The 18,963-nt window shown below is 34.4% G+C and overlaps 2 protein-coding genes and 1 pseudogene across 2 annotated transcripts; 1 reads left to right on the forward strand and 2 right to left on the reverse strand.

Moving 5' to 3' along the window:
• Positions 1-366: 366 nt before the first annotated feature.
• On the forward strand, positions 367-1,567 carry LOC127541592 (olfactory receptor 9G4-like). Its single transcript, XM_051966816.1, has 2 exons — positions 367-495; positions 611-1,567. The coding sequence occupies exons 1-2, from the start codon at positions 367-369 to the stop codon at positions 1,565-1,567; spliced, it is 1,086 nt and encodes a 361-aa protein (XP_051822776.1).
• A 3,378-nt stretch (positions 1,568-4,945) lies between these two features.
• Positions 4,946-5,875, reverse strand: LOC127540974 (olfactory receptor 1013-like). Its single transcript, XM_051965994.1, has one exon. The coding sequence runs from the start codon at positions 5,873-5,875 to the stop codon at positions 4,946-4,948; it is 930 nt and encodes a 309-aa protein (XP_051821954.1).
• A 10,506-nt stretch (positions 5,876-16,381) lies between these two features.
• Positions 16,382-17,328, reverse strand: LOC127540907 (olfactory receptor 1013-like; annotated as a pseudogene).
• Between the last annotated feature and the right edge of the window lie 1,635 nt (positions 17,329-18,963).

The following is an 18,963-nucleotide window of genomic DNA, read 5'->3' on the forward strand; positions in this document are numbered from 1 at the left end:
TTGATGTTTTTTTTCCACCTTTTCAATCATGATCATAATCCTACCAATCATAATCCTATAATCTATTAAAAAAATACCTTCAGTAAGTAATCTCCAAGCGCCTGTCACTAGGACCTTCTGTGTCATATTAAAATCTTTTCTAATTCAGACATCCTATATTTTATCATTTGATCTTTGAGCTAATATTCTGTGTGTTACATTCAAAAGTCTCTTCAGAGTCTGATATTTTAGGATCTCCATATTCTTCCACCATGAAATGATAGGAAAAGATTTGATTGTAGCATGACACCATTTACATATTGATATAAGATTCAGAGAGCACTCTATATACATTATCTCATTTAAACCACATAATAATCCTGTGACATGGATGCTACTATGAAGCCCTACATATGGATGAAGAACCTAAATCATATACCTTATGGGATGTGCCCAGAACCACAAAGACAACAAGCTTCTGGGATAGAATGTGAATTCAGGTATTTGTGGCTCCAAGTATAAAGCTCCAACCTCTGTGCTATCATTTGCCCCCTGTTTGACTCTAGGATCATTCCAGATCTAAATCAAATGAATTCATAAACTTTAAATCTCTTTTTGATGCTTCTTTAAGGTTGTCACCAGTATGTCAGTGGAAGTGGGGAATCGAACCACCCTGACTGAGTTCATCTTAATTGGTTTGTCAGCTGACCCCCGGATGCAATTGATCTTCTTTGGAGCTTTTTTGGCTCTTTATTTGGTAACATTGGCAGGGAACATGATTCTAGTTATCTTAATCAGAATTGACTCCCGTTTGCACACTCCTATGTATTTTTTCATTGGCAATCTGTCATTCTTGGATTTCTGGTATACATCTGTATACACCCCCAAAATCCTGGCCACCTGTATATCTGAAGACAAGCGTATATCTTTAGCAGGTTGTGGTGCTCAACTTTTCTTTTCCTGTGTTGTGGCTTACACTGAGTGTTACCTGCTTGCTGCTATGGCCTATGACCGTTATGTGGCAATCTGTAACCCCCTTCTCTATTCAGCTGCCATGTCCAGATCTCTTTGTGTTGGGCTGGTTACTGGTTCTTATGTAGGTGGCTTCTTGAATGCCATAGCCCACACTGCTAACACATTTCGTCTGAAATTTTGTGGGAAAAATATCATCGACCACTTCTTCTGTGATGCACCACCCCTGGTAAAGATGTCCTGCACTGACACAAAGGTTTATGAGAAGGTACTCCTGGGAGTGGTGGGTTTCACAGTTTTGTCTAGCATACTGGCCATCCTGATATCCTACTTCAATATCCTCCTGGCCATCCTTCGCATCCGCTCAGCCTCAGGGAGATGGAAGGCTTTCTCCACCTGTGCTTCCCACATGATCTCTGTCATGCTTTTCTATGGCTCCCTCCTCTTCATGTACTCAAGACCCAGTTCAACTTATTCCCTGGAGAAAGATAAGTTGGCTGCCCTGTTCTACACAGTGGTGAATCCCTTGCTCAATCCCATCATCTATAGCTTCAGAAACAAGGATGTAAAGGAGGCTTTCAAAAAAGCAATACACAGCATCAAAGTACCAAGATGATTTTTATTCATGTCCCAAGATATTTTTATTACCTCCCTAGAAATAGGGGACAAATAAATTGTGTTTTTTTTTTCTGTTTCCTTATTGAAATTCATATAAATGTGAGTTTCTCATGTCATTTACACACAAACACACACACACGCATATATATATATACACACTAGGTTTTATTTATAAGGTTTTAATTGTTATTGTTAAGTTCAAGAAGAAATTCATGATTTCATTGGTGTAAATTTACTCTTTTCAAATAAAGATTACTTCTATATAACTAAGGTTTTCTATAGCATAGCAAATTGTCTTCTCTTGCTATGAAGGAAAGTTATAATGTTGTGTCTAACAATCTAGTGTAGGGATTCTTACCCTTGAGACATGGATCCCAAGAGGTTCAAGGATAGATATAAGGAAATACATGAATTGCAATGGAGAAAATCACATTCCATTTCAAAATAAATGCTTTCCTTTATAATTATGCTTTGTTTAATTCATGAAATAACATTTTTGAGAAAAGTTCCATAGTTCACTAACTGCCAAAGGTGTCAATACATATATGTAAAGTCATACACACACACACACACACACACACACACACACACACACACACACAAAGAGACACACAGTTACGAGAGAGAGGGAGATTAATTCTCTTGCTCTTGTGATGTTTCTCCTTTTTAATTAGTATATTCCTTAGTTGACATACATAGTTTTCCATTGGATCTGATTTCAAAGTCTTTCCAGCTTCTTAGGATCTTCCATCATCTATTCCCCATGGACATTTAGAGTCCCCATGAATATCCTGAGAATGAAGACTTTGTTACCTGATATCAGCAGTACAATAAAAAGTATATGTGTAGGTATATGTATGTATAATAGAGATACTTTTAAATAATATTTATTTAATTAATAAATAATTAATTTAATAAATAAATAAATATTAATAATAAATTAATAAAAATTTTTAAAATTCCCTTTATGTTAGAACTGCTAAATAAGGAATTAGTAGTCTTGGTCTAAAAATGCTCACTATAATTATTTAAACATTTAATCATTTTAGTCATATCTGATTGTTTGTGATCCCATTTTTCTGACAAGGATATTGCAATGATTTCCATTTTCTTCTCCAAATAATTTTACAAATGAACAAAATGAGGCAAACAAGTTGAAAAAATTTACCCTGGATCAGTGATCTTAAGTAAATGAGGCCATATTTCAATTCAAGTCTGAATCCAGGCCTAACACTTTATCCACTGTGCCACCTAGATGCCCATATTATAGTAGTTTACTAGCTTTTATGTAGCATTTTATGGATTGTACAATTCTTTATAAATATTATCTCTGCTTATCCTCACAATAACACTAGGCTAGCAGTACTAATATTATCACTATTTTAATTATTAATTATATATATATATATATATACATACACATATTATATTATATTATATTATTACTTCCTGCCAATGAAGAAACAGGGAGAGAGTTTTAGTGCCTTGCCCAGAAATGAGTGAGGTTGGATTTGAATTTAGGTTTTCTTGACTACAGAATCAAAATTCTACATCCAGGTTAGCAGATGCCTGAAGAAAGGCTAATTCTCCCCATTATGGTTTTAGGATAAAAACAAGAGGCTAACATGTCTTTCTGAAAATATTACCTATGATTCCCAACCCATTCTCTTATACATTTCTTTATATCATTTACCCAGTTATTCTCTTTTAAACTTCACCTAATTAGTAATTAGTGCCCCCAATGTCAATTTAACTGATAGCTTCAATTAGCTTTCATCAAGTGATATTTAATATTTAATAAATAGATACATCATATACAAGATACATACAACATATTTAATAAAAAAGACATCAAAGACTAAAGTACAAGGATGCTATCCTACCACACAACAGACATTCTCCCTCTCTCTGCCTCATTAGGGGAGTGAACACAACCCAAAGATATTGGGAACGACCTTAAAATGGTTATATACTTATGGCAGTAGCTTTATAATCATAAGTAGTTAAATGATATGTACGTTTTTAATTCTATAGTAATATTGAAATGTAATCCTTTCTGGAAAAGGTATTCATCTAAGAATTAAATACTCAAACACTTTTAACTTTATTCTACATTCAACAGAAAAAATGACATATCTTTCATATCATTTCAATGGAAAGCAATTTTCTGAATAATAATAGTTTCAAGTGTAACTCACACTAAAATGTTGAATGATTCACATAAAATACATGATATTACAGCCTTAACACCCTCTTGTACCATAGATGTTCACAACCTACATGTTACTTAGGAGATTAACTCAAGAAGGAAATGTCCAACCACTCTAGTATCTTTGTTAAGAAAACCCCAAATGGCATCACAAAGACTTTGATGTGATTGAAACAACTCAACAGCAACAACCACTATTACAACAATAGCAACAACAAAAAATTAGCGCCTAGAGAGTTGCCTTAGACTGACCTGGTGCTTTTCCTAAAGTGAGTCACTTTACCTTCTCCAAAAACTCCAATAGCTCTCTATTATCACCAAATTCAAAAAGAAAGTCTTTTGTTTTGCAATTAAAGCCTTTCAAAATGGGGTTCATTTGTACCTTTCCGTTTTTCTTTTATGTTCTTTTCTCTGCTTAACTTTAATTGTCCAACATATTACCTTCTCTCTGCTTCTTATATTCAATTCTGTCTTTGTATTTATGTGCATAGCTTTTTACCTATGCCTGCAATAATTTCCCTCTCCATCTTTATATCCTAATTTCTCTGTCTCCCTTCAAGATTTGACTCAAAAAGTCTCTCAAGTTTCTAGCATCTTTTCCAGTTTTTCCCTTATATTATGTATATACTTATGTGTTATATTATATTTATTATATATTATCATACCTATTATATAATTATGCATATACCTATTTATTAAAATGTTTTCATTGCCATTAAAATGTAAGATCTTTGCATGTAGAGACTATTTTAACCTTTATTCATGTCATCAATACTTAGCATAGTACTTGGGACATATAGAGAGAAATTAATAAATGCTTGTTGGGTAAAGGACTTAATGTTTCATAAAGCCCATTTTCAAACATTGTCAGAAATGGAATTTGAGCACAGATCTCCCTCACCACAAACATAGTATAAATACCACTATATCCAATACTGATCCTAACAGAAATTAAACAACCAAAAACACTTGATTCTACAATTAAGTGTTTTTGGTTGTTTAATTTCTGTTAGGGTCAGTGTTGGATGTAATGGTGCTATTCTAATAGGGCATATTTTAGATCACATTTAATATAAATCATTTGAAAGAACTCTGAGTGTCAGATAACAATGACATCAAATATATGGATGGATTTATTGGGGAGAAAACACAATGTTTTCCTCAAACTCAGGAAGCTGTAATTTTGCAGAGTTTCTTCAGGGCTTCTTTTACATCCTTATTCCTCAGGCTGTAGATCATGGGATTCAACATGGGGAAGAGGACCGTGTAAAATGTGGAGACAATTTTGTCCTGCTCCAGGGAATAGCTGGAACTTGGGCGAGAATAAGTGTAGATACCAGAGCCAAAGTATAAAGTAACAGAAATCAAGTGAGAAGAACAAGTAGAAAAGGCTTTGAGTCGACCCTGTGTAGAATGAATCCTTAAGATGGAAGCAATGATAAAGAGATAGGAGGCAAAGATTAGTACAATAGGAGTGATGATATTGGAAGCCACAAGGAAATATAGAACTTCCTGGTAACTGTCCTTCACATCACATGCCAGCTTTATCAAGGGTGGGACATCACAGAAGAAATCATCAATGACATTATCCCTACAGAAACTCAGAGTGAATGTATTGCTAGTAAGTATGGTAGCATTAACGAAACCACCAATGTAGGAAATGCCAACCAGACACATGCATAACCATCTAGACATGGCCTGAGCACAGAGCAATGGGTTGGAGATGGCTACATAACGATCATATGCCATGGCTGCCAACAGATAGCACTCACTATATCCCAGGCCTGCTGAGAAAAAGAACTGGGCTAAACATCCAGCAAAGGAGATACTTTTGTCCTCAGAGATACAGGTCACCATGATTTTAGGAGTATAAACTGAGGAATACCAGAGATCCAGAAAAGACAGATTCCCAATGAAGAAATACATGGGAGTATGCAGCCGGGAGTCAGTAAAGATCAATACTATCAAAGTGATATTCCCCATCAGTGTCATAGAGTATACAATGAGAAAAAGTACAAACAGTATGAGCTGCATCATAGGATCCTGGGTGAAACCAAGAAGGATGAATTCGGTTACAGTATGGTTGCCTTCCTCCATGTCTGTGAAGTGTGTCACCTACCATGAAGAAGTGATTTAGAAGCAGCATTGTCCATACCTAGGTAAAACAAATGAAAAAATAAACATTGTGTGATTGGGTAGGCTATAAAAATCAATAGGCAGCAACATTTGCCTATTACCTAACCTTGGTACTCTGTGCGTGTCATGTGGATAAATCTTATCACCAAAAGACATTTAAAATTTGAGGTGACCTTGAGTGCTCAAATTCTCTCAAGAGAGATCAAGTTTTGGTGATTCTTACCAGGTTAAAAAGCTATATGCTATGTCAATGACTTCATCACTGCCATGCAAAGTCCAACCCAGTTAGCTTCAAAGAGTCTCATTAGTTCCTGATCTGAAGACTAAGGGAGATTTTATCTACAGCCATCTTCAACAAATAGCTATCAAACTCTGCATAAAATATGGAAGCACTGGCTGGGGAATTACTTTAAATTATGTATAAGGCCATTCTTCCTGATAATTAATGGAATCCCATTAATCAGTTCTCTGTTAACTTAGTGGATCAAGGAATTATGGCGTCATTGCTTCATCAGTGAGTCCAACCCTTTTATTGTTCAGAAAAGGAAAATGAGCTTGAGAGAATAGATGTGATTTATCCAGGATGATCTAACTACAAATTCAGTTCTCATCCTATCAAAAATAAAACCCTCAATTTTTTTTTACCTTATGCTGTATTATATGAAACATGAAATTTTGCAAATGTTAAGAAAAACAAAATCTTAGAACCTGAGAGATGAAAGGTCCTACATAAATCATCATCAATGAAACTCAACCCTAAAAGGAATTCTCATTGCAACAAATCTAGAAGTGGTTATATAGTCTTTGCTTGATGACTTCCAGTATCAAATAAAATGTTTTATTAGATACTTAAATTAGAATGCACAATCTGCATTGAGTTTAGGAACAAAAGGAATGAAATAAATCCATCAAAGGATTTTTCTTTGAACTTTATAATATAGAATTCTACCTCATTTTACTACCCTAACCTCCACACCATTAATTAACATAATCTGAAGTAGTGAAATTTTACTCTATCATCATCACCACCATTAGGCATGTTAACCTAATTATTTGATACTACATTAAGAAGGCAACTAGATGGTAAAATAGGTAGAGTACTAGGGCTAGAGTCAGGAAGATACATCTTCCCGCATTCAATTTTGACCTCAGATAGTTTAAAAACAGTCATTTAATCCCATTTGCCTCAGTTTCCTCATCTGTAAAATGAACTGTGGAAGAAAGTAATTAGTCAATCCAGGATATCTATTACGATCCTGAATGGGGTCATGAAGAGTCAGACATGACTGAAAAAATGATAGTATTGTACTTGTGGTCAATAATACATGAGATTACATTCCATGTCTGATACTAATACTGTTTTACTTAGGAAAGTCACATAATTTAGCTGTACCTCAAGCTTAAATGTTTCTGCTCCTCATCTCAGTTCTGAAATCTTCTTTCATTTCAAATCTCTTTTTCGGAAGGAAGCATTTCCTTCTTCTCTCAAGTTCTAGTAACCTCTCACCTCAGTTTACTTTTTGCTATTATGTATAGATCTTGTATTTAATTATTTATTTATATAGCTTTCATTTCCCCCTTAGAATATGAGCTGCTTGAGGATAGGATCTGTCTTTGTAATGGCAATCCTAATTCTGATTCTGCATTGGTAGAGAGAATTCTGATTCTAGGAGTTCCACATGTTACTGAAATCCTTCCTGGATTTTCAATCATAATAATAGCTCTCCCCAAATAAAACTTTGTTTTTTACATTTCATTTTATCCTCAGAATAGTTCCATAGGGAGGTAATGATTTATAAGGAAACCTTTCAAACCACGTGATATTTTTGTGAAAGAAAAGGCATTTTTTGGGGGTTTATGCTGATCATTTTAAAGAGACATAATCATGCTCAGGCAGATATGTGGCGGAGAGGATAAAATGTTGAAACTGTAGTTCATAAGATCTAAGTTCAACTCCTGCTTCAGATACTTATTAACTATATGAATTTGGGCAAGTTACTTATTTTCTTTTTCTGTCTCAGTTTCTTCCTCTTTAAAATGAGAGGAATCAAGATTCTTGAAGTGTCCTCCAAGCTCCATTTCTGAAATAAATCTCTGATATTAGGATTGTTTAAGTATGTGATAAGGTTGGACTAAAGGTAATTGAGACAAGCAAAGAAATGAATGGCTATTGGAAGCTATGGACAAAGGAGCCCATGTAAGTTAAGACACTACTTTGATCCAATTATAAGGTTTTCTATCACTTTAGCAAATGAAATTGTTCAAGCCATGAACTGATAGGAGATTCTGTCACTGGGCAATGAATCAGTCTTTGACCCTATGAGAGAAATGACAAATGTTGCCTTCATGTTACTGAGATATACTATTGCCTTGGTAATTAGAGTCCCACCTCCTCTGATACCTTTTCAAACTCATTGGTAATCTGTGCTAGTCTTTCACTGAGTGATGCAAGAGGTTACAAAGACAAAGACTAAAATATTTTACATGTACGATCTCCTTTGTTTTTCACAATTGCCTGCATGACATAGGTAGTACTGATGTTTTTATTACAAATTTGTATTTGCGTTACTGAGACACATTAAATTAAAATTACTTGTCCATTCTCAGACAGCTGACATCACAATTGTGTAGCCAAAGAAGTTCTGGGTATGGACACAGAAAGGTGGGGTTGAAATCTCAACTCAGTTATTCTAGCTCCCTTAGTGATGTTGGACAAATCTTTTAACCTTACCTTTTGTCATTTCTCTCAACTGAAAAGAACTCAAGTATCTTCTGAGGTCTTCCAAATATTGATCTCTGATACAATGGTTAGTGGAATACTGGAATATTGGAATATTGTAGCAGGTTATCCTGTCACCATTTTCCTATTTCTAATACATTCTTCCTTTTTTTTTCATTTAGTAAAAATTAACTTTCTCTTTCATCTACTATTATAATAGACACTCGAGCAAAACAGATATCTACTTTTTGTATAGTCCTTTTCCAGTTCTGTCTTACTGACTACATTTGGGATTTTCTTGGCAAAGATATTGGAATGGCTTGCCATTTTTTTCTCCATCTCATTTTACAGATGAGGAAAATGAGGCAAATAGAGTCAGTGACTTAACTAGGGTCACACAACTAATCAAGTGTTTGCAGCCAGATTTGAATTCAGATTTTCCTGACTCCAAGACCAAGACTCTATGCACTGTGCCACATAGCTGCCCATTTTTTGTAATGATCATGTCCTGCCTTCCTCTCTCTTTCTCTCTTTCTCTTCTGTCTCTCTGTATTTACCTTTCTCTCTGTTTGTCTTCTTTCTTCTCTGTTTTGTCTTCAGTTTCTGTGTCTGTCTCTCTGCTTTTACCATTTTCTGTGTGTTTCTATCTCTCTCTGTCTCTCTATCTCTCCTTCCTCTCTTTATATTTATCTGTTTGTCTGTCTTATATTTTTCTGTATATCTCCTTTTCTTTGGTTATTTCTCATCATAATGACTGTGAAGTAAAAAACTGTCTTTTCTGGTCCTCATTTGCTGACAACATTCCATTTTCAATTTTTAACCTCTTCTGGGTTGTAAAATCAAAATCCCGAAACAGATGTAAACTAGATCAAATACTATTTGAGATGAGACATTAAAGCATTCATGTATAGCATTAGATACAGATGGTTCAGCACTCAATACACACTTTCTTCAAACTTCTAAGTTCATAACAATTCATACAATTTTAGTGCTAGAAAAATGGAATGGACCTGTGAGATTTTCCTTTCACTTAAAGCTCTTGATGTAGCAAAGTGGAAAGAATAATGATTCTGGGATCAGAAGACCCAGATCTCAATCTTTATTCTGCAGATGCTTGTGGTCTGAGAATTTATTTTTTTGTAAAATGAAACACTTAAATGAAATACTTCCCAGTGCCCTTGCCAATTAATTCTATGAGCTCATGAACCTATGAGAACAGATGCCTGACCACAAAAGGAAAAATAATACTTATGGGATTTCAAGCATCATGTTAGACATGTGCTTTAGCTAGCTGGGTCAGATGTATAGGAATTTATCTGGCTCCTCAGTTGTTCCCTCATGTCACACAGTAGAGGTGGCTGCATTTATTTATGCTTCACCAAACAAACTATCGGCTTGTATTTCAAGAACAAAAAATTTCTACTGAAGCTCCATCCCTGATTCATACAACTTACCTAAAAATGAGCAACATAGTCATCCCAATGGAACCCTCCCTATTCTGCTGCTCCTGAAATCTTTTGTACTTGCTGTATTCTCCAGGGCTCAGCACTCTTTGTCTAGAAGTTCTTGGATATGGCAATTAAATCAAATGTTCTGTTGATTGTTTTGGTTTTGTTCAATTCCACAAGAGGATGTAGTCACACTAGGGAATCATGCTCTCCAAAGTTAATTCATTCATGAGTTTCTTCCTTAATGAGACTTAAAGGCTATAAGAAAGTAATACTAACAATGACTTTCCACTGCACTAAAACCCAATAGAATATGTAGATTGGGGTTGAGATAGGAGAGACCTCTACTCAAATGCAAGGAACTCAGCTTCTCAAGCTATTTTTGGAGCCTCTAAAATCCCTAAGATTATTTCCATGAAAAATGGAAAAAGAAAAAAAAAACAAAATATAAAAAAAGAAGGGATAAGATGAAATATTTTAATTCATTTGAAAATTACAAGGCTTCTTTCTGACAGAAGACTTCCTAAAATAATGATCGCTATTTTTACTGTTCTTTAACATTGCCAATGAATTTTCAATTCATTCCTCATATGAATTAGAACTTATCATGTTCAAACCACTATACAAGTTGCTATATACACATATACAAAAATCATATGATCTCTGCCTTCAGGAAGATTATATTATACAACAGGGGACAACATGTAGACAGGTAAACAAATACAATAAAAATCTAGTCTGTAGAAAGTATTCATGAAAGGACAAAGTCATGATGTCAGAGCAGACAGGGTCTCACATAGTTCTTACAAACTTCTCTCCAAAGAACTTTAAAATGATACCTCAAAACAAATTCTGTAATGTCAAGACCCACAAAAGTATGGGGAAAACAATTTTTCAGACTAAGACAAATGAAGTCAACAGAAATGGTCTATCTCATCAGGGTGGAAAGTGTAGCAAATTCCAGTACAACTAATACCCAGGGAAAACAGCAATAGATCTTGGGACCAACTGAACTAGCAACATTAACTTTGAAAACTCTCAGCTCACAGATGATAAGGGGATAAGATCATTGGTTAGAAGAATCTTACAGGAGTTTCATTATTTGGCGATAGGTCCAGAACTCCCTTATGTTACTCATATGCAGGTTCATGTCACAGATCTGGATCTCATGCTCAGGATGAGAAAGAGCAATTGCACATAGAGCTATTATGTGCATTATGGACCTGATCACTATTTCAGGGCAGAAAATTAATGCCTGTATAGACAACATCATAGGCTAATAAGTTTATAAACCTGCCTGTCCTTAGATCATACCATCTTGGAAAAAACTATAAATATAAATTTTAAAAATCAATTAACAGATATAGAGTAAAACTGTGGGTATATGTATGAATGAATGAGTCATATATGAAAATCATGAAAAAAAAAGATTTAACTACTCAGTAATGGAAGCACCAAAATACAAAAGAAAATAACACTTTTAAAAAGCAAAATAGATTAAATGGTAAAAGAAAAACAATAATCCACTAAAGAGAAAAACTCTTTAAAAGGGAAAAACTGACCAAATGGAAAAGGAAGAGAAGAAGCAAGAAGATGAGAAATGGGATAATGAGAAAGAGAACAAGGAGAAGGAAGAGGAGGAAAAAAGAAGCCTCAATCTTCAAGAAGCTTCTAAAGAGAAAGACAACATGTCAGTAGCAATAAGATAGATAACACACACAAATATGTATATAGATGATCATATACGTATGTAGTATATACATATTTATGTGTATACACATGCGTGCACATAAATGTATGGCATAGATATGTCATCTGAGTTCTTCCCTCTCTCTATCTTCTTGCTGAGTTTCTCTTTTAATGTCTATCACAAAACCTAGTTTTCACATGGATTTCCCCTTAACCTTCTGGATTGGTAAACCCATTCAGACAGCATTAATGTTTCATTTTGTAATATAACATTTCTGTTTATCTTCTTTTATACAAATGTACTAGGACAGTTAGGTAGAGAATTAGATAGGGTGCCAGGCTGGCAAATCAGGACTCACCTAATCATAATTTAAAATATGTCAATGTATATAGTTCAAGGTAGATGATGAAGAACAATCATGAGTTAAGACAAAAAAAATCATTTTATTTGCTATGTATCTCAAAATGTAGTATTAATAGTTATAGAAGTTAGTGAATATTCTCAAATCCTAAAGGAAAATCTTGTTTATAAAAACTTGGAAAATCCCCCTTTAAAGTTCCGGAGGAGTTAGAGGGAAGAAAATAGATGGGGGTGATAAGATGTCACAAATTGGGCATAAAACTAGCAACTAATTTATTGATAACAATTTTGACTTTTTATGATTAAAATTAATTCCTAGTTTGTCTGTTTTTCTCTTCTGTCCAAAGTGATGTGTTTATTTGAAGATCTGAGCTACACACATTTTATTAGGCATCTTCTCAGGCCAACTCCTTGTTGAAGCTGCTAAAGAAACTGACAGTGAAATGTGTAAGGTCTGAGATTTCTCACCTTATAATAAACAATTTCTGTTTATGATAAAGAAATAATGAATGTTCCTAAAAGCTCTATAAATTATTCATGATCCTCTAGCTAGCCAAAAACCTTATTCTACTCTCTCCATGTCCTGAATTCCCAAGCTCAAACAAGAGTAATGAAAAATTGAGATTCTTACAGCAAACATCTCACCTTGATTCACTTCATGGGTAGCCAAGGCAGCCAGATCTGGTATAGAACTTTAAAGTCCAACATAAATGTTATTTATTATTTTATTATTGTTGCATAGCTTCTTTGGGGAAAATATGAGAATGATAAAAATGCACCAAAGAGATTATATGTCATTTTTTTTGGTCCATGTAGAAATCCCTCCACAATATCTTAGTCTTTGTTCAAATATCACCAAATATAGTGAACTCTGAAACTCTCATTTGAAAGGCAGGGAATCTGAGTACCAGAGAGTTACTATCTGATCTTCAACTGCACTTTAAAAGGATTAGAATTTGAGCATGAATATAGGGTCTTTGATTCTAAAATATGAAGTCCCTTCATGGTATGACAGTGGCTACTTGTAATGGGCTGAGGCTTGAGTTGATGCACTGAGGTCCCAAGCACATGAGGCTAAATAGTAATTGGACCATACTCTATTAATATATAAGCTTGGAGAAAGAATGGCCCCCGCCCACTCTTTCTGCAAGTCCTGACATGTTGTATAGGAAATGACGATTTTGGTGGGTGGAGGCAGGGGAGTGGAAAAGGAAGGGGAAGGAGAGATTTTTGGCATTGCTATTGCCACGGTTTGCTCAGCTCAGATCGCTCTCTGTTAGCTGGCTTCCTGTCGCAGCTGCCTATATTGCTATAGCAATCTTTCTTGCCCATATTGCTATCGCAATCTTTATTCACCTCTTCACTTCAGTAAATATTGAAGATTTTTCCCTTAACCTGAATTCCTGACTCCAGCTGATTTTAAATACGCGGTCATTACAGCTACTATATAGGTTAAGTGGAGACATCTGCACCCAGTGTATGTATACGTAATAGCAAGATAGAAAAATGGTACCAGAAAGTCCTCAAACAGATGAAAAAAAATCTATGAGAAGCTACAGGATCATCAGTCATGACCAGACAAGGCTATAATGCAGAATGTTCTCTCAGTTTTTTGAGTTCCTCATTGACAGTCTTCAAGAACAAATGTTGATCACTTTTCAATTATATTATAGTGGGGATTAGATCTTGGTAAAGTCTTGCTATGAAGGCCCTTTTAAATCTTACTATTCTTTGATTGGAGGATTTGACAAATGAAAGAAAAGAATGAATATGTGAATGAATGAAGGTAGGAGTGAATTAATTCAGTCAAATGCCTTAAGATAATTGTAGCATTCTTTTCACAGTTAATATGTTATTTGGTTCCAAATCTGTTTAAGAGCCTACTGTCACTGCCCAATTTAAATGTCTACATGAAAATGCAGAAGAAACCAGCAGCCAAAATAATGGCTTCCTAATGAAATATGTCTTAGCTTGAAATGCATAGTTCAAGTAAAGAAGAAAGCTGCATAGTTCTTATACATTTCTAAAATTGTACATGGTAAGGGGTAGGTGACATCTGATTGTTAGTACTTCCATTTCTTTTTGAAGAATTAAACATTTTTGCCTCTTTTTCTATTTGACCAATCATGTTTTTTGAAAGGCCCAAAAATTCATTGAAGAAAAAACTCCTTAAAAAGCAGAATTGGCCAAATGAAAAAGGAGTACAAAATTTCAGTGAAAAAAATAAATCCTAAAAAATATTAATAGAGAAAATGGAAACTAAATGACTATACAAAATATATATAAAAAAAAAATAAAACAAAAAATAAGATAGAAAAATAGAAGACAAAATGAAATATCTCATTGAAAAAACTGACCTGGAAAATAGAACCAGGTGCTGCATTCAACCTTACAGGCAACAATTTCCCCAAAAAGTTGCTATTTATAGAATTGCATCTAATATGAATTATCTCATAGTTAGTAGATATACAGCTCTTTAAGTTTTACGAAGAGCTTTGCAAAATATTATGTCTTATTATTCTACACAATGACCTGGGAAATAGGTGTTTTTATCTTTATTTTGCTAAAATGAACCTGGGACAGAGAGAGATTAAATGAATTATCCATAGTCATATAACTGCTAAGTGACTAGGGTCTTATTGGAGCTCAGTTCTTTTTGACTCTTGGTCCAGTTCACTTGTCTATCGGACACCTTAGTTGTGGGGTCTTAAATCTTACTAAAGCCTTTATGATTACAGATACACCTTTAATATCTTTTAGTAGCTTTGAGACGTCAATAATAGCTTATTAATAAACTCCTGCATGTCAGTTACTGTATTAAGTGTAGTAAATAAAAAGAAAGGTACAAAATAATCCTTGCCCTCAAGGAGCTCACAGTCTTATCAGGAAGACTTTATACATGCAAACAATGTGTGGGATAAATTGAAGATAATTAATGCAAGGCACTATATTTGAAAGAAACTAGAAAAGACTTTCAGTAGAAGTTGAAACTTAATTGGGATTAAACCTCCTTCCTCAGAAGGGGGTGAAGCAGAAAAAATATGTTGTTTATAAACATGAATCATACATGGAATAGCTTATTTATTCCCATACAGAAAATGGGATACCAAACAATAAAAAAAATCATGAAATGATTATAACAGAATTCTGTTACTAATCACTACTACTACAGGTGGTAGGAAGCTAATATTCAAGCCTCTTTGTAAAGTTACTGCCCTAATTAGTCAATTTATAATCTTCCTCTACCAAGCAGGGTTCAAATACTAATGAGGATTTTCTTTCCAGTGGTCTTACTTCTTTCTAAGTGGATGCTTTACTTAATGCTAAAACCTAATACAAATAATACTTTTTCATTCATATTATCTTCATCAACCATTTACACTTTCAACATTACTTATATTAATCATTAATAATATTAATAACTGATGATGATCAATTATACTATTCTACTCCTAAAGCTGCCATTAAAGTCATTATAATTACTGATGCCCTTTAATAGCTCCATTAGCTTGTAGAAATTATTAATCTCCTACTACTTCTCACTCATAGTAGTAAGTGCTTTAATACAAAAAAAAAATGGTACAAGGTAGTCCTTGTCCTCAAGGAACTCTCAGTCTTATCAGGAAGACTTCATACCAATAAACAATATGTAGGATAAATTGAAGATATTTAATGGAAGAATTTTGGGGAACCTTAAAAGGCTTCCATTAGAAGGTAAGATTTTAATTGGAATTTAAGAAAGACCAGAGCAGTCACAAGGAAAAAGTAGGAAAGGAAAATATTTCAGACATCAGGAACTGTGAATTAAGATGCTTATTATAACTCACAGACATTTCTGGACCTTCCAATGTTCTTCAAGTCAATGTTAAAGGAAAATAAAAACAAATAAAGGAGGCAAAAACAGCCATTGATCTTAATAAAGGTTAATCTATGTGCACCCGAAGTTTACATAGGAATTAGTTGGTTCTGTGTATGGTATAGGTTATGTCTGGACATGATGATGTTTCTGACTGGCTTTTTGCAAAGCAGGTAGAGACTGGTCTATCCATGCTTAAAGACAGTGAAGTGATGGAAAAACATATAATCACAATTCCATTCCAGAGAAAACAAAAAGAATCAAAGAAAGACACATTCAAGATTTCTGTTAAGTAGAAACTATTTATTTAAATATGAAGTTTTGCAGGGGATTATTGCATCAAATATATGCATGATCTCATAGAAAATAAAAAAGAGAAAGAATATTTTCCTCTTCAAGAAGTTGTCATCTTGAACAATTTCTTCAGAGCTTCTTTTACATCTTTGTTCCTTAGACTATAGATCATGGGGTTCAGCATGGGAAAAACCACAGTATAAAATAAAGAGACAATTTTATCCTGCTCTAAGGAGTAGCTAGAACTGGGACGATAATAAATGTATAGAATAGAGCCATAGTACAAAGTGACAGAGATCAAATGAGAGGAGCAAGTGGAGAAGCTTTGAGTTGACCCTGTGTGGAGCGAATCCTTAATATGGCAATAATGATGAAGAGATAGGAGGTCAGAATGAAAACAATGGGTGTAAGGACATTGGAAGCCAAAAGGAAATAAAGCACAATATGGTAACTAGCCTTCACATCACATGCCAGTTTCACAAGGGGTGGTAGGTCACAGAAGAAATCATCAATGACATTATCCCCACAGAAAGTCAGGGTGAATGTTTCACTTGTAATGATGGTGGAGTTTACAAAGCCTCCAAGATATGAAACTGTTACAAGGCCCACACATAACCTTGAAGACATGGCTTGAGCATAAAGCAAAGGGTTAGATATGGCCATGTAACGGTCATATGCCATTGCAGTCAATAGGTAACATTCACTATATCCTAACCCAGCTGAAAAGAAAAATTGAGCCAAGCAACCAGCAAAGGAGATGCTCTTGTCACTAGAGACACATGTCACTATGTTGTTAGGAGTATAAACTGATGAATACCAGAGATCCAGAAAAGATAAATTCCCAATGAAGAAATACATGGGAGTGTGTAGCCGGGAGTCTGTACAGATTAATATTATCAGAGCAATATTGCCCATCACGGTCACAGAGTATACCATGAGGAAAAGGACAAAAAGCACCAGCTGCATCACAGGATCCTGGGTGAAACCAACTAGGATGAACTCAGTTACAGTGTGATTAACTGTCTCCATAATTTCAGAGGGTCTCATTTACATTTCATTGAAGAGTGCATATTTCAGAAGGATGGTGATCCACACCTTGATAAAATTATTGAGAAAACAGAACTGATCACTAGATAAATCAGAACAATATAAAAATGAAGAATTTGTAATTCTATACCCCAATTACATTTTTTCATTCATTAATTTAACCACAATTTATTCAATGTATTAACATAGGTTCCAGGGATGTAGGCTATATTAAGCTTTGTGTACATAGAAACAAAATCAAAATTGTATCTGAATTCAAGGTTTCTATTTTACTGTCTCCCTATCCCTTAAGTAGTTATCATGTATCAAGTGAAATCTCATTTTTACTAGAAATTCAACACTTGCATTCATTTAATAAATCATCAACACTTATTTCTTATCTGATTGTGTGATAAAACAATTTGCTAGGCTTTGGAGATACAAAGATACAGACAATTATTTCCTTTTTTCACATAATAAATACTTATATAAATGCCTAAACATATGTAGATACACATATAGATGTGTGTATGTGAATGAAAAGATTATACCTGTGCTATAGGAATATAAAAGGAAAAGAAAGATATTAGGGATAGAGGGCGATTTAGAGGCTTCTGCAATATTCAAAATGACAAGGAATAAAGCCTTGAATGTTGGTTAAATGAAAGGAATGAAGGGGCAGATCTGGAAAAAGTTGTAAATATTGAATGGGAAAGTCTTGATATATGATTGGATTTATAAGATAAGAGAAAGAGAGGTGTCAAAAATCAGATCAAGCTTAAAAATCTTGATATTCAAAATAATGAGGATACCAGCCAAAGAAATTTGAGAATCCACTGCAAAGTCCTGGTGCTCTAGAGCTTCTACATTCTGTCACTCATTTACCTTTTCAATCTTACCTGTTATTATTTCCCTGCATAAGCTCTGAGCCCAACCAAACACGACCCAGTTCTGTTAACCAAAAACTCACTAGTTTTACCCTCTCTGTACTCCTATTGTTCTTTATGTCTACAATTTGTTCTTTCTTAAACTTCTGTTAAATTTCCACCCCTCCTTCAACACCCAACTCAAATTCTACCTCTTATATGAAGCTTTCTCTAATATCCCTAGTTGATATTAACTGTCTCCATAATTTCCAACCTCCTTCCAACCTCAATCAACTCCTTATTCAATAAGCTAAGTAAAAGTCAGCTTTATTCTGTCTCCCACAGAATGTAAGATTGCATATTATGTTTATCACTGTGTTATACCCTTGTTACTTGACTTCAGGCCTCTTGGGCACAGATCATTTTCTCAGTCACTAGGACAATACCTTTCTTCTAGTAGGGTCATCTATTATTATTGCTGTTCTTGTTCTTGTTATTATTATCAATGTTTGCTCTATTATATTTGAGGAGTGTTTAAATAAAGTTGACCCAATGCATTTTGAAGAGGTAGCATGAGATAGTGGAGAGATAGCTGATAAGTGACTTAGGTAGATATTAATTCAAGAGCTGCATGTGATATATACTCGCTCTATGAGCCTCTGAAATAAGGCAGTTGAATTCTCTATAACTAAGATAAATTTCCAAGTCATAAGTTAGAAGAGAGCTTCCAGTCTGTATCTGGAGGAGAAATTTCTATAGTACCTGATAATGTCAAGACCTGACCTTCCCA

This window comes from Antechinus flavipes, chromosome 6 (genome assembly GCF_016432865.1).
Source record: "Antechinus flavipes isolate AdamAnt ecotype Samford, QLD, Australia chromosome 6, AdamAnt_v2, whole genome shotgun sequence".
Lineage (NCBI taxonomy): Eukaryota > Metazoa > Chordata > Mammalia > Dasyuromorphia > Dasyuridae > Antechinus > Antechinus flavipes.

Coding starts and splice junctions, on each gene's coding strand:
- LOC127541592 (XM_051966816.1), top strand. CDS start 367: ATGGATGCTACTATGAAGCCCTACATATGGATGAAGAACCTAAATCAT. Junction 496..610: donor TCAGGTATTTGTGGCTCCAA/GTATAAAGCTCC, acceptor TGCTTCTTTAAG/GTTGTCACCAGTATGTCAGT.
- LOC127540974 (XM_051965994.1), bottom strand. CDS start 5,875: ATGGAGGAAGGCAACCATACTGTAACCGAATTCATCCTTCTTGGTTTC.